The sequence below is a fragment of the Oncorhynchus kisutch genome, linkage group LG10 (genome assembly GCF_002021735.2).
Source record: "Oncorhynchus kisutch isolate 150728-3 linkage group LG10, Okis_V2, whole genome shotgun sequence".
NCBI classification, from domain to species: domain Eukaryota; kingdom Metazoa; phylum Chordata; class Actinopteri; order Salmoniformes; family Salmonidae; genus Oncorhynchus; species Oncorhynchus kisutch.
Genome location: NC_034183.2, coordinates 57,608,402 through 57,623,776, shown reverse-complemented (window position 1 = coordinate 57,623,776; position 15,375 = coordinate 57,608,402). Strand labels below are relative to the sequence as shown.

General features: G+C 43.2%; 1 protein-coding gene and 1 long non-coding RNA gene across 3 annotated transcripts; one reads left to right on the top strand and one right to left on the bottom strand.

The window, feature by feature from the left end:
• Positions 1-6: 6 nt before the first annotated feature.
• LOC116375868 (cdc42-interacting protein 4 homolog) lies at positions 7-15,375 on the bottom strand. Of its 2 annotated transcripts, none has more exons than XM_031834212.1 (9): positions 15,093-15,375; positions 4,970-5,085; positions 3,308-3,364; positions 2,720-2,867; positions 2,169-2,231; positions 1,454-1,558; positions 1,126-1,254; positions 791-937; positions 7-610 (listed from the first exon to the last, which is right to left on the bottom strand). In XM_031834212.1, the coding sequence occupies exons 1-9, from the start codon at positions 15,114-15,116 to the stop codon at positions 401-403; spliced, it is 999 nt and encodes a 332-aa protein (XP_031690072.1). In that variant the 5' UTR covers positions 15,117-15,375; the 3' UTR covers positions 7-400. The 2 variants fall into 2 exon arrangements, with proteins under 2 accessions (XP_031690072.1, XP_031690073.1); XM_031834213.1 differs by lacking the exon at positions 15,093-15,375 and adding an exon at positions 2,995-3,083 and having other exon boundaries at positions 4,970-5,036.
• Positions 5,085-6,508, top strand: LOC116375872 (uncharacterized). Its single transcript, XR_004211292.1, has 2 exons — positions 5,085-5,601; positions 6,254-6,508. It is a non-coding gene; the product is annotated as an uncharacterized LOC116375872 (long non-coding RNA).

Below are 15,375 nucleotides of genomic sequence, written 5' to 3'. Positions count from 1 at the left end.
TGTGTGAGAGAGAGGGGAGCCATGCAGTATGTACATGCAGAGCTCTGGGAACAGGAAAGATTGTGTGTGAGACCACAGCTTCAGAACCATAGTGATAGAAGTGGTCCCCAGAGGGACGTTCCCAGACTCTTGTCTCCCTGATTCAGCCCCTCTGCCTCAACACTGACACACACTGCTCACGGTTGATCTACCTGCACCTTGGAGCACTGATCATTTCAAACACTAAGAAATCCACTCTTTCATAGGAGGGAAATAACCTGAAGTGGGCATGAATTGTAGATTAGGATAATAATGTCTCTTCCCAACTCAGAAAGTCACTCAGCTAGTCAGAACTGAGTCATGGGAGTGGGCTGTACCAGGGAGTGTAAACTAGTCATTGTGTCTGCGAGGAGGCGTGGTACTAGCAGCCTACCTTACTCTTCTTGCTGAACAGCCAGAACGGTTTGCTCCTGTTCTTGCCCAGCAGCTCCAGGGGGCCTTTGGGTGTACCGAGGGTGCCCAGGCTGCTGTCTGAGGAGGCACGGTTGATGCCCTGACTGTAGTCCTCAAAGTCCAGGTCCCCAGGACGCTCAAAGCCTGACTTGTACTGCTCTATAAGAGCTATGGAGTCCTGCAGGGACAGTAGGTTACATTATGACAGTGAAACACAGACCAACAAAACCAAAACGTTTCAAAGCATTTGTGTTTCATACCCATTTCCCTCACATTCTGTCAAACCTCATTGGACCACATGCATCTACGTACGTTACGTCTGGGTTTGTTCTGTATACATGCAGTACAGTCGACTCACATTCCTCTCGTTGACATTAGTGCCCGCTTTGGTGACGCCCTCCAGACACTTCCCGATAATGGGCATCACGTGCCTCTCCGTGTCTGAGAACAAGACGTAGCCCTGCGCCAGCTTCCTCACCCGCCTCTCATCCATATCCTGGAGTTTCTATAGGGCAAGGAGGCACATACATGACGTCACTCAATCAGATCTGCCATGTCTTGGTGCCTGATTCAAAAAGGTCAGCTGTGTTTTTAGTGTCTGTTGAACCCAACATTAGCATTTAAAATAGCTCCAGCAGAAGGAAGGAAAGCTAGGTTAAGGTCAGGATGGATGGGTGAGAGGCTCTGCCTTACGTTGAAGATGAGAGGCATGTCGCTGAAGTAGAACTGGCTCTGCTCCTTGTTGTATTTCTGCAGCTGGGCTGCATAGTCGTTCTTACACTCCTCCGCTATGTGTGTCCTCATGTTGGCCTGCTGTTTGGCCTGGACACCGGTAACAAAACAAACACACAGGTCTCACACACACACAGGCCGGTATGGTGGCTCACATTCCACTGTTTAAAGGGGAAACAGGACAAGTAGGACAGCTGGAATGTGTTCAGTAGGGCACACCGTAGGAAAACCTTCTGCAACGGAAAATGAAAACCTGTGTTCTTTTTATTCCGTGTTGGTGTCCTCCTACCTTCTCGACGTCGGCCTTGGTGGCGTTGATGTCCTGGTCAGTTTTCTCGGCATATTGAGCAGCTTTGTCTGCTTCCCGCCACTCCCTCTCAAAACGTTTCTTACTCTAAAACACCGAGAGAGACAGAAACACATCCATGTTGATCTTAGCTAACCCAATACTGTGCTCAGTGGAAATTTTTTGAATGGAAGAGAATAGACTCTACTAGTGTGTACAAGCGAGACCTCACTTGCACCTGACTTTACTGAAGTGGTGCTGACCATACAGTGATGAGCAATGGGCAGGAGTGCTGCTGGTTTCTGGTCTCATTTTGGTTCCCTACCCCTGCTTTTAAAAAGAGCTCCTCGTCTCTTTTTTCTGTATATTACAAATACTGGTCACCTGAGTCACCACACACACATGCATGCACTCACAACTAGTGAACAAACATCCCTTTCACCGATGTAACAATGACCCCACTTACAGCAGACAATATGAGAGAGCATTCAGAAACATTTGACAGCTTTCACCACTATAGACAATGGGAGGACAGTGACTGGACAAAAACATTGGCCTTTGGACTGAACAGAAAGAATAAACAGTTGTTCACTGACAAGCAAAGTACAGGCCTACTGTATAGAGAGGATGTATACATTAGTATTCTACCAACAACGTAGATTTTCCCTTTGGAAGAGAGGAGTTATTGGCAGACGGCCTGACATGTAAACAAACGTACACAGTCGAGCTGCTTATAGGTGCTCTCCAAACTCTGCTGGGCTTTCTTGGCCTCCGACAGATGCTGCAAACAGACAAACAGAGAGAGAGAGGACACATGAGACGCCAAGAACACTAGGATGATGACATGAAGTTCCCTACTTAGACAGGGCCATTGGCATTGGGTACAGAATAAACAACAGCCACCAAAAACCACTGAACAAAACAGATGGTAAACAAATAGCAGTCTGTCTGTCTCTGTGGGTCATGTCTACTGGGAGACTTTTTAGTGTTTGTGTGTGTTCTATATTCCATTGGGGTTGGGCCAAGGCATTCCTCTGCTTTCAGAGGACAACAACACGACAGTGACCATCCCCTACGAGACAAACCAATCAAGGCTACCGTCGTGCCATAACAGAGGAACCTACAAATATCTGATGGTCCTTCCTGTCTTCTTCATAATCTCCCGCCTTTTCCCTAGATCCCACCCATCTTCACTCACCCTCACTATAATAATCTGAGTTTTGAACTCTTCCATCCTTCCCTCTCAGTGTGGATTTCTCTCTCTCTCACCGTCTTACGCTCCATCTTGAGCTCCTGCAGGTACTTGGTGATTTCGATGCAGATGTTCATCATCATGTTCTCAGCAATCAGCTCCCTCTGTCCTGCGTAGTCGTTCATCTCATTCAGGATGTCCAGGAAGGACTGGTGGTTGGAGAACCTATGGGGGGGGGGGGGGGGTAGAGAAGAGATGAGATGAGATCTGTAATGGATTTGGGCGTTGACAGGAAGTTACATACACTGTTGCTTAAATAGCTGTGTTAGCCATGTAATGATAGGTCCATTACTTCATTATTCCCGTTTCCCTCTCAGGGGGTATAGTAGCAGTCATTTGCATTGCTCTGCAGGTGCTGGCATAGCCTCTCCAACTACAGTACTATAGACAGGAAAGCAGTTTGAAAAGACATCATTGAAATTACGTCATGTATTGTTGGTGTATTATTTTAGTCAAGCTTTGTTTTCCTTCTCTATGTCTGATTAGGAACTGAAAGTCATGTTGAAGATCACAGCTGGCGTGGGCAGGTACAAATACAGCACATTTATTTTATACACACACACATTCATTCACACACACATTCATTCGAACACACAAAAGCCCACCTGCATTCCTGTTCCTCTTTACAGCCTCGTTTAGGATTGTATTTCTTTGTTAGATTTCTGTCAATATTAGGAGAGGGGGAAGATATGGTAAGTAGTCTGGAAGGTTGCATCTGTGCTTTTGACATATTCGAACTCAATTATCCTAAATGATAGGAAAACACATGGCATCAAATTAGGGTGTCTATTCAAATCTCAATGAAGACGTTCTACTAACCTAAATTGGTTACAGTTTGCATTTAATAGAAATTATTTAAATTTCAAATCAATCCACACCTCTAAGAAACAACACACACAAATATTTGCTTCTTGTAGGCAAGACTGCCCCGGTCCACTGGCACAGTTGATCTTTCCATTTTGCCATTTTTATCTCAATATCAAAATCATTTCTAGGTAACAATTATTTACCTTAATGTAAATTGTTTTGAATTCAAATGGTCAAAAAGAAACAAAAAAAGCTCAAGCAAGATTTCTACTAAGACTGGGAGTGGTCAGTCTGGGAGTGGTCAGTCTGGGAGTGGTCAGTCTGGGAGTGGTCAGACTGGGAGTGGTCAGACTGGGAGTGGTCAGACTGGGAGTGGTCAGACTGGGAGTGGTCAGTCTGGGAGTGGTCAGACTGGGAGTGGTCAGACTGGGAGTGGTCAGACTGGGAGTGGTCAGTCTGGGAGTGGTCAGTCTGGGAGTGGTCAGACTGGGAGTGGTCAGTCTGGGAGTGGTCAGTCTGGGAGTGGTCAGTCTGGGAGTGGTCAGACTGGGAGTGGTCAGTCTGGGAGTGGTCAGACTGGGAGTGGTCAGTCTGGGAGTGGTCAGTCTGGGAGTGGTCAGTCTGGGAGTGGTCAGTCTGGGAGTGGTCAGACTGGGAGTGGTCAGTCTGGGAGTGGTCAGTCTGGGAGTGGTCAGTCTGGGAGTGGTCAGACTGGGAGTGGTCAGTCTGGGAGTGGTCAGTCTGGGAGTGGTCAGTCTGGGAGTGGTCAGTCTGGGAGTGGTCAGAGAGGAGCCTAATGGGAAGGATGTGTAACCTGAAAGCTAGCAGTTATTGATCTTCTATTATCATCTAGGTCTAAAAAACCCACCCAGCCAAACAAGCTGAAAATTCAGGCAGCTCTTACACTAAAAGGGCATTATCATAATTGTCACAATTTCACTGTATGATTCCAACCTCAGTGTGGAGATATATAAAAAATAAATAAAAAAGGATATCATGTTTCTGACTGCACTGCCCCTTTAAGGGAAAGCCAATGCAAAACTACAGTCAAGAATAACATCTGTTAAAACACAGCCACTTCTCCTATTCTTCCTTCTTTCATTAGAGCTCTCTCTGACCACATCCTGTCCGTCATGTGCCAGTCTGCTCCCACTTCCTCTCCTCTCCACCAGAGCACAGCAGCAGATACTGACAGACACACGCGGAGTGAGAGTGAGGAACAGAGAAAAGGGGAGGCAGTAATGCAGAGGCTCAAGCTTGAGAATGAGGGCAGTGTTTCTGGGACTGTCTGGGCTGGGGCAATGCCAACAGGGGGAGACAAGTTCAACTCTGCCCCAAACTAGTCATAAGACACCACATACATTTCATAAAACAGCTTTTGAGCACAAACATCAACTGCTGTGGGCACACAGGCAGGAATGAGGCCTGAGGAATGAGGAACCATGAAGAATGAGGCCTACCTCAGCTGCTTGGCATAGTTCTGCTCTATCTCCGTCCTCTCCTTCACAAACTTGACATACTTCTCTACCAGTTCCAGCCCGGATTGCGTGTGCTTGTCGATGATGTCATATTGGTCCTGGGGAGAAGGAACATGAAAAGAGAAAGAGATATTACGGACGATACACACGAGATGCATGAAAAGCTCGTCCCCATTCGATAAGAATGACAGCGTTCCATTGGGTGAGTGACGTCATCTAAGGAAATGCTGGATATTAAATCAGTCCGAGGCAACATTTAGTTTACAGACTGTTGATACTGAATCTCAAGTCACCATATCTACCCAAATGTTATGCCTTCCAAGAATTCTCCACATATACACAACCATTGACCCCCAGCCTTGAGGTGCTAAATCATGCTGCGTTCTGCTACTAAAGAGAGGGGGAGAGAAAGTTGGAACAGGGCCAGAGAGAGAGCGAGAGGCCACAGGGAGGAGGACGACCTTCTACCGACAGGAAATAGGAAGCGCCCCACTCTTCCTGTGGTACATGGACTTCGTAGAAACACCCCACATACGAATTGCATAGAACACTAAATAACCAACTGATTACCGCAAAACTGCCAAATTGGAGGAGGCAAGTGGAAGGGAGCGAAGGTAGGGACCTTGTTCGTCTATCCTTTAAAGGCCAAAATTGGCTAAAAGAAATCGTCATAAATTGAAAAACATACCAGTTTCATTGGAGGACCAAAATGTTGACAGCGGCGCCATACAGATTGTAAAATAGAAGAGATTTGATGTACCGATTCTATGGCACATGGTTTATGAACTGATACAAAACAACTTGAAGAGTTTTTCAATAAAAAAAAATTTGTATAAAATTCTTGCCACCAACAGAATGTTATGTTTATAGGGCATACAGCCATCTTAGCTCTGCAGATTTTGCTGCGAAGAGACAGTATCATTAGATCATTTACTCTGGTATTGCCCCTATGTAGCTTGTTTCTGGTCACAGGTTCAGGAATGGCTGAAAAATCACAACATTTACCTCAAATTAACCCTACAAATAGGACTGTTGGGAGATTTGGAAAGCCATAGTCAATCAATCAACAATATGATAGTTTCAATAAAAATATATTTAATTTACAATCTGTAGATACTATGGGATTAGGAAGGTTCAGAATCTATGTGAAACATCACAACACAGTTGAAATCAAGTTGAGGGAGCGTGCAATTAGCCTGCTGACTGTAGGAATGTCCACCAGAGCTGTTGCCAGAGAATTTAAAATGTTCATTTCTCTACCATTAGCTGCCTATGACATCATTTTAGAGGATTTGGCAGTACGTCCAACCGGCCTCACAACCGCAGACCACGTGTAACCACGCCAGCCCAGGACCTCCACATCCAGCTTCTTCACCTGCAGGATCGTCCAATGGGTGCTGAGGAGTATTTCTGTCTGTAATAAAGCCCTTTTGTTTGAAAATACTCATTCTGATTGGCTGGGCCTGGCTCCCCAGTGGGTGATCAAAATGGCCACCTGACTATTTACAAGTCGATCAACCCCCCCCCCCCTCCCCTCCCCTCCATTTGTTTGTACATTGCATAGAAAATAAACAGCGAGTAGCAGCATAGTCACTTCACCCCTACCTACATGTACAAATTACCTCGACTAACCTGTACCACCGCACATTAACTTGGTACCCCCCTGTATATAGCCTCGTTATTGTTATTTTATTGTGTTACTTGTTATTATGTTTTAGTTTACTACATATTCTCTTAACTCTTCTTGAACTGCACTGTTAGTTACGGGCTTGTAAGTAAGCATTTCACGGTAATGTCTACTACACCTGTTGTATTCGGCACATGTGACAAATGAAGTTTGATTTGATGCCCTCCCAGGCCCACCCATGGCTGTACCCCCGCCCAGTCATGTGAAATCCATAGATTAGAGCCTAATGAATTTATTTCAGTTGACTGACTTCCTTACATGAACTGTAACTCCATCAAATCTTTGAAATTGTTGCATGTTGAGTTAATATTTTGTGTTCATCGGTGAATATTCTTGCTGTGTAACTACTGTGAAGAAAATTAAGAAGTGCCATGCATTTAAACTGTGTATATAATGTACAAAAAAACAAACTTTATTTTTGTCCTCCGAAGAGGGTGGTGGATGGGCCAAACAAAAAAAACTACAAAGATAACGCATCGTTATTTGATTTCCCTACACTTCATAAGCAAACGTATCGTCAACTCACACAAGAAAAACGAAATAGGCTTGCTACCACACGTATCATGAACAGAAATTCCCACACTTTGATATGCAGTGAGGACTCTTCTAGTCTCTTTAGTTCCTTTTTTGGCTGGGTGCTTTATGGCCACTTCAAGCACAGACAAGCCTGTTAGAGAGTGAGGATGATATCAAGGAACTCTGTAGTTACAGTATGGAGGAGGGCCATTCAATGGGAAGAGATTCCTATCATGTTGGGCCATGTTCTTGACCCATCCTACCCCTTCAAAGGGCACACGGTAAAAAGAGAGTGAACAAATAACACCTAAGGCCTTTGATTTGAGAAGAGCACGTGAACATGTGGGCTTGTATGAGACATTGCGAGCGAGTTGCTGTATGTGTGCATGTGTAGAACACAGAGGACTACATTTTGAGAAGTCTGATCAAATGTTTCTGGGCAGGAAAATGAGGGCCACAGCACACAGTGTGCTCTTTTTGTGTTCACCCGAAACACCACCAAGAGACGCGGAGAGAACACACAAACTGGTTGGTTTTCATTCCAGTTTAACAGAGTCCTCCTGTCTTCGAGGTTAAGTTGTAAATAAACCAAGCTGATTGTTGTTTCACAACCATTCGGCCTACTGGCTGGGGTGGATGTCTTCCACCGCACAAACATAACCTTGTTTGCCCTCTCCATAAGACAGTTTTGTTTAGAAATTGATTCCAATTTAAAGTTTCAGTAAGCTAGGACATTCAGTTGGGTTTTTCATGAGCATACTGTTGGCTTCATGGTAGAATTTAGGACACATCAAAGAACCGTAATCTTCCAATGACCGAAGGCCCATCCATCCATGTTGGCCCTGCCTCAACCCAGCAGTCTTCTACCTCCACCCCCCCAACTCCAGACAGATTAACTTGTAAAGGCATCACCCTAGGCATGGGAAGTCATCCTGCTCAGTGGTGGAAAAAGTTCCCAATTGTCATACTTGAGTAAAAGTAAAATATACTTTAATAGAAAATGACTTAAGTGAAAGTCACCCAGTAAAATACTACTTGAGTAAAAGTCCAAAAGTACTTGGTTTAAAAGATACTTAAGTATCAAAAGTCAAAGTAAAAAATGTAAATGTCAAATCCCTTATATAAAGCAAACCAGGTGGCACCCTTTTTCGTTTTTTTGTATTATTATATACAGATAGCCAGGGGCACACTCCAACACTCAGACATCATTTACAAACCAAGCATGTGTTTAGTGAGTCCACCAGATCAGAGGCAGTAGGGATGACCAGGAATGTTCTCTTGATAAATGTGTGAATTAGGCTATTTCTTTTTTTAGTACTTTTGTGTGTCTGGGAAAATGTATGGAGTAAAAAGTACATATTTTCTTTAGGAATGTAGTGAAGTAAAAGCTGTCAAAAATATAAATAGTAAAGTACAGATACCTCCAAAAATGACTTAAGTATCCTACTCCATGACCACAGAGAGGGTTTCCTACCTATCGTTCATGAACATTATAAAGGGACCGTCTGCCATGCTACATTTCTTTACAGGTTCTGTGTGGAAGACACACACACACACACAGAGCCTGTCCTCACTCAGTCACACTAGCAGCCAGGGCTAATGCCCATACACTGATCTTACACACTGAACACTATTTGCCAAAAATAACTGCTGGATTAACCGCAAGGAAAGCAAGGGACAGATGCCACAGAGCAGGCAGCACAGTTGGCCACGAACGTTACTGGCCAAACACAATCACAACCAATTAGGCAGTCTGGACATTGTGGCAAGAGAAAGAACGAATGTTTTCCAATAGTCTCCCTCACACATAAATACAAACATATGAAAACATGGTTAGATCTGTGTGCAAATTGAAGTCATTCTCTAAATTACCAGCTAATAACACCTGATAGGAGAAGGTACAGTAAACTACCAGCTAATTACACCTGATAGGAGAAGGTACAGTAAACTACCAGCTAATTACACCTGATAGGAGAAGGTACAGTAAACTACCAGCTAATAACACCTGATAGGGGAAGGTACAGTAAACTACCAGCTAATAACACCTGATAGGAGAAGGTACAGTAAACTACCAGCTAATAACACCTGATAGGAGAAGGTACAGTAAACTACCAGCTAATAAAACCTGTTTGAGTTTGCATGTTTTCAGAGAAAAGTAGAGGTTTGAAGAAATGTATCTTGGGTTAAAAAAGGGAAACAGATGTGGCAAATACATACATACATACATACATACATACATACATACATACATACATTACATACAAGAGCATGGATAGATGAGATGTTTTGAGTTCATTAAACGAGGTCAAACCTAATTAGGTTGCTAGTGCTCCATGCAGCACAGCACTGAGGATGGAAAGAGGACATGAGGAATAGAGAGGCCCAGGGGGGGGAACATGGGTAATGAGGTCAGAACCTACCGTCCCACCCTCCTCTCTGTAACACACCATTTACATATTCACTATACGGGGTGTGTGTGTGTGTGTGTGTGTGTGTGTGTGTGTGTGTGTGTGTGTGTGTGTGTGTGTGGAGGAGGTCAGATCACTGGGTGGGTGGTGGAGTAGCCATAGCCTAGCTCTCAGATAAACCGTGTAGCAACATTGAGGGGCAGTGTGTTCTCGGCCTGATTTTCTAGTGAAAAGACTGCTTGTTTCTCTGTTTGTCTTGTCCATTGTGTCGCCTACCAGCTACCACTGTAACTCACTCTTGTGCACATTGGCTGGGGAATCCATGACAACCGGTGGCAGTCAAAAGAGGTTGAAATCAACTCATTATGCTCATTAAAACCATGTGAGATCGATGAGCGAGAGCAAAGATCCATCCAGCCATCTATGTTAAAAAGTGAGCTATTGCTTGTTGTCACACAGTACTCTAGTGGGCACCAATCCTGGTCCTGGAAAGCAAGTGTTCACTACAGTGTTTTCCCAGGCTATTTTAAACTCCTCAATAAAAAGGTATTGGTGGTCAGTAATTAGCCTGGTTGGCAAACCCTCTCCAGGACTAGAGTTGGGCTGGTGACCTCTGGCATGCTCAGTACAAGTGCACTGTTGAAAACATTGAAGGATCTGGAGTAAATGTGCCATCATGTAACTGATATCATTCAATATGTCAACTGTGTGTGTGAGACTGTGTGCTCCATACATGTGCACGGTGGGCAGCAGGAGGCAATAGTGTCCTATTTCTGGGAATCAAGTAGCGCCCAACTGTGACAACTTGTTGCGGGCATGGCCCTCCCAAAAGTGTATCCTTCCTTAGGACAAAACTAGTCTTGGGGCAAGGAATGTCAATTAAATTCACTCAAGCTCAAAACATCAAAGGCCCTAGACATTCTGAATGTCTGGCAGTTTGTGCACAAACATCTGGGTCATAAGCTTTTTCTTGAGAAATTAAACATTGACTTCAACTTGGCTAGCTAGCTAATAGCATAATGATCTGAGAGACAAGACACCAGCTGCTTTGTTTTTCAGGGTCCCCAATGACAGCACTTTGATTTGAGTTACGAATCGTGCGACAACTTATGTACCTGCTACAATGGTTGCGTTTACACAGACAGACAATTCTGCTCTTTTGTCCATTTATGGAGGGGGGGCTTATATGCGGATTCAGGAAGGCCCACGTGCAGGAACGTCACAAATTGCGTGCAGCAATTACACACTTACATTTATGGGCAAAACACACTGATCTGATTGGGCAAAGGACAAATTAGTGAAAAATATCAGAATTGGACTGCCTGTGTAAACAGCGTCACATTTGTATCTGTTTAGAGAGTGACATGCTGGTCCAACTCAAGGTGTCAAAAAAATTATATGGACCCATCCAATTGGCAACAGATTTTCATGTGAAAATTCAAAAATAATAGTCATTTCAGAGTTTCCTTTAGGACAATCTGGTGCCGGACAACAGGGAACATTTTTATTGACCAGACATTTGAGAAATTTTATGGACATCCATATGCATTCAGATCCAACCTGGCGCAGCCAACAGCATCAATAAATGAGGGATATTGGCCAAATTAGCCACATTTACAAGTCCTTAAAACCACCCTTAAACAAATTACAAAAACACTATTCCTTGTGTTTCGATGTGTAGCATATGCAAAACTTTATAGACTATTTTGAGGCTACTTTCCTAAAACAATTGTCCACCTCACGGTTCAGCTGTCAGAGATTTGAGCACTAAATGCACCAGGGAATTGCATGCAATGGCTTCCGTGTCCACAGTATGATATTCATATTTTAACAGCTTAATTCTTGTTGTACACAAATGTGTTTACATCCCTGTAAGTGAGCTTTTCTCATTTGCCAAGATAATCCATCCACCTGACAGGTGTGGCATATCAAGAAGCTGATTAAACAGCATGATCATTACACAGGTGCACCTTGTGCTGGGGACAATATAAGGCCACAAAATTACTACAGGGGAGTATCAAGCAACTTCGCACAACCATTGAAGAGGAGTGGGACAACATTCCACAGGCCACAATCAGCAGCCTGACAACTCTATGCGACAGAGATATGTCACGCTGCATGAGGCACATTGCCTATTTAAATAAAGCTGACTTTTTTAAAATTAATTTGTCACACTAGATACCGCCTGGTTTTCTGATCCATGCCCCTACCTTAGTTAATGTGCATTCTGTATTCCGAGTCATTAGAAATCCATAGATTTGGGCCTAATGAATTTTTTTCAATTGACTGATTTCCTTATATGAACTGTAATTCAGTAACATGTTTGAAATGCATATAAACGCACGTTGCCTTTATATATTTTTGTTCCGTATGCATTTATATATTTTTGTTCTGTATGCGTTTATATATTTTTGTTTTTGGTTCTAAACTCCTTCCATTTAAGAATGATGGAGGCCACTGTGTTCTTGGGGACCTTCAATGCTGCAGAAATGTGTTGGTACCCTTCCCCAGATATGTGCCTCGACACAATCATGTCTCGGAGCTCTACGGAGAATTCCTTCAACCTCATGCCCGGATTTTTGCTCTGACACGCAAGGTCAACTGTGGGAACTTAAATAGACAGGTGTGTGCCTTTCCAAATCATGTCCAATCAATTTAATTTACCACAGGTGGACTCCAATCAACTTGTAGAAACATTTCAAGGATGATCAATGGAAACAGGATGCACCTGAGCTCAATTTCGAGTCTCATAGCAAAGGGTCTGAATACTTATGTAAATAAGGTTAAAAAAATTTAAGTAAAAAAATTTAAAAGTAAAAACTGTTTTTGCTTTGTCATTATGGGGTAGCGTGTGTAGATTGATGAGAAAAAATGCATTTAATCCATTTTAGAATAAGGCTGTAATGTAACAAAATGTGAAAAAAGGGAAGCGGTCTGAATACTTCGAGTATCTGCTTCCATACATTTTTTCAACTGGTGCCAGGGGACCTTCAGATGAGTCTTGTGAAGCCCGTGGGCATCCTAGAGCAAAACAACCTGACATGTACATGTTTGTGAGTCTAACCTTTCCACAGAGGGGTCATATTAGTGTAGCCCAGACTGTTTGGACGCTACAGACAGAAGTTGGCAGATCGGCTGTACCAACTTCAGGCACGTCCCATGGTGTTCGTGAGAGTAATCTTTCCATAGAGGAGTCATAATAGTTCATAGGCCAAACCGTTCCGATGCTACATACGATTTTGTGAGAAGACAGCTTTTCGAGGGATGTCTCATGGTCTGACAAACCCTGCTCTAGTTCTGCCACCTTCCACCGCAGATGCGGAACTGCGACATCAACGGATGCGGTGGATTGAGACGTATCCAATGCAAAAACAAAATTATCTTGCTTGAATTGACAGATTTGTATTATTATGCTAATTAGAGTTCCGCAGGGCGCGGACATCAACTCTAGGGGGTTTTAAAGCAAACTTAAAGCAGACTCAGAGCTGCCTACTCTCACACATTGGCCCTTAACATGTAGGTCCATTGCTCGGTCAAGAGTTGTTGATATCGGATAGAGTTTTGCATAATACATCCCATGCCTTAACTGGGTTTGCCTGAGCTTTATTTATCACGGCCACTGATCACTCTATACGAACAATATCTAGAAAATGTTTGAGGTGAGAGGATTGTAGAGGTAATCCAAGCACTAAGGATAACCTTTTTTTGCTGATGTCAACCCCACATAAATGATTCATTTTCTGAACCAGTTGCAGTACAAATGCAGAGTCATCATTAAAAAAATTAATAAAAGGTGGATCTTTGTTCACAGGGAAACCCATAACTTTAGTAAGGCAATTTAAACCATGTGACCAGAACTGGGACGCCACAGGACATTCCCAAAACATGTGCATTAGTGTTCAAACAGCATCTATCACATATTGGAGTAGGAATCAGCTTGATAGAATGCAGCCTTTAGACAGCATGTACTAAAGTCGATTTCATCCACACTTGCATTAGTCCCCTCGTTTGGTGATCAATAACTTTGTCAAACAGATTGTGAACCGAAAACTGTATGTTTGATTCTAGAGGGGGGACAATGAATAGAACACTACAGGTATTCCCCACACATTTTATTATCCACTTCTTCCCGATTTTGCCAGTGTTAATCACACATTTGAAGTCTGATATGGCTACTTGTGTCTTTGCTGCCATTCATGAACAGTTTTGAATAAATGATACAAATAAGCATTGATATTAAACGCTCCAGGAATCAAATATTTTAGTATTGTGCACAAGCTAGATGGTAGAGTAAGATGACAGCAAGGATCTTCAACTATATAGTAAGCAAGCAAGTAAGTAGGTAGGTAGTCTCGCACGAGTCGGAACGGCTCATAGGGCAGGAGTCCATCTCTTGTTTCTGTAGCGTGAGGCAGCTTGATGTAAAGTACACCCCCTGGATAAGACTCAAGTCTCAGAGCCTTACCACCAATCTATCTCCTGAGTAGGCACAAACCACCTGAATATTGATATGTATTCGATTTTTCATCAAGTTTGGGTGATTTAAATCAAATATTGTTATAACAAGAACATTTTCAAAACACCCAGCACTTGAAAAACGTAAATGATGTGGCCAACTCTCCCGGAGAGCAAGCAGGATTTTCTTCCAGCCCTAATTTAAAGAGAGTTACCCACTAATATGAAATATTCCTGTGCAGAGCCTTGGTGTACTGGTGACACTCCACGGCATGTGTTGCATACAACTTTCCACCTGAGAACAGGGATCAAATCCCTGCTTCCAACCTTCCCACTGTTTCTAGCATTTGCCTGTGTCCCGATCTCCATTTCATTCCTGTCTGAAAGTGTCAAACCACAACAACAAAAATACATCATCCCCCAAACAAATCTCAAAGTAACAAAGTCGTCAAATTGAGTGTTCATTTCATGTTCAAAGCATCCTAAATACATCTAACCTGTGGTTTCATTTGTTGTTGTTTTTCACCTCGGTCATAGGCCTACGTCATGTCAAAATACATAGAATTGCAGGAAATTAGTTTTAAAACAGAAACGTTTTCTTGAAGGAAGACCTCCAGGGTCCCATCTAGGGGTTGTGCCAGGGGGCAATGAAATTCACACGCAAATCTCCGCTCCAAGATGTATTTTAAAGCAGGATTTATTTTAAAGCGCATTTCCTGCAATTATACGATATCGTATGTATGTTTATATGATACCAGAGGACGAGGCCCAAATTAGTTCCAAAAAATGTACACTTGGGACACGCGGTCAATTTTGACCCTGTTCTGGGTCCAGTTGAGTATGGCTGGGACAGATGTTCTGAGAGGGAAAGAAATCTCAGCATAGTTTGACTACCTCCATCAAACCCAGTCTCTTGGTATGCTCATAGTCGTAGAAGAACATACATGCTACATCACATTAAAAGTGGCAAAAACAATACTTTGCAAAACTTCACGAGAGCTAAAGCCCTTGGCAGATCCCAGACTGCTCGCATACTCACCCAGAGATCCGTTCCCCAGTCCATGTTTAACGTCTTCTTATCAGCGGATCCCTGAATACAAAGAACTTCCTCAAAATTATCCCAATTTGGAGGACGCCTCAATCCTGGGAGATGAATTCCGAGGACGCTCAAATACCCCTTCTGTATCCTTTCCGTTTCTAAACAGTGAGAATCATTTCTCCCTATAATTTAGCAAACTAATCTAGTTCATCTAAACAATATTCGTTGCAAAGGAAAGCGGGATAAACTAGCTTTCATATCCTCGTCACTCCCAAATCCTAAT

Coding starts and splice junctions, on each gene's coding strand:
- LOC116375868 (XM_031834212.1), bottom strand. CDS start 15,116: ATGGACTGGGGAACGGATCTCTGG. Junction 3,365..4,969: donor AACTATGCCAAGCAGCTGAG/GTAGGCCTCATT, acceptor TAATATTGACAG/AAATCTAACAAAGAAATACA. Junction 1,559..2,168: donor CCTATAAGCAGCTCGACTGT/GTACGTTTGTTT, acceptor TCGGTGTTTTAG/AGTAAGAAACGTTTTGAGAG.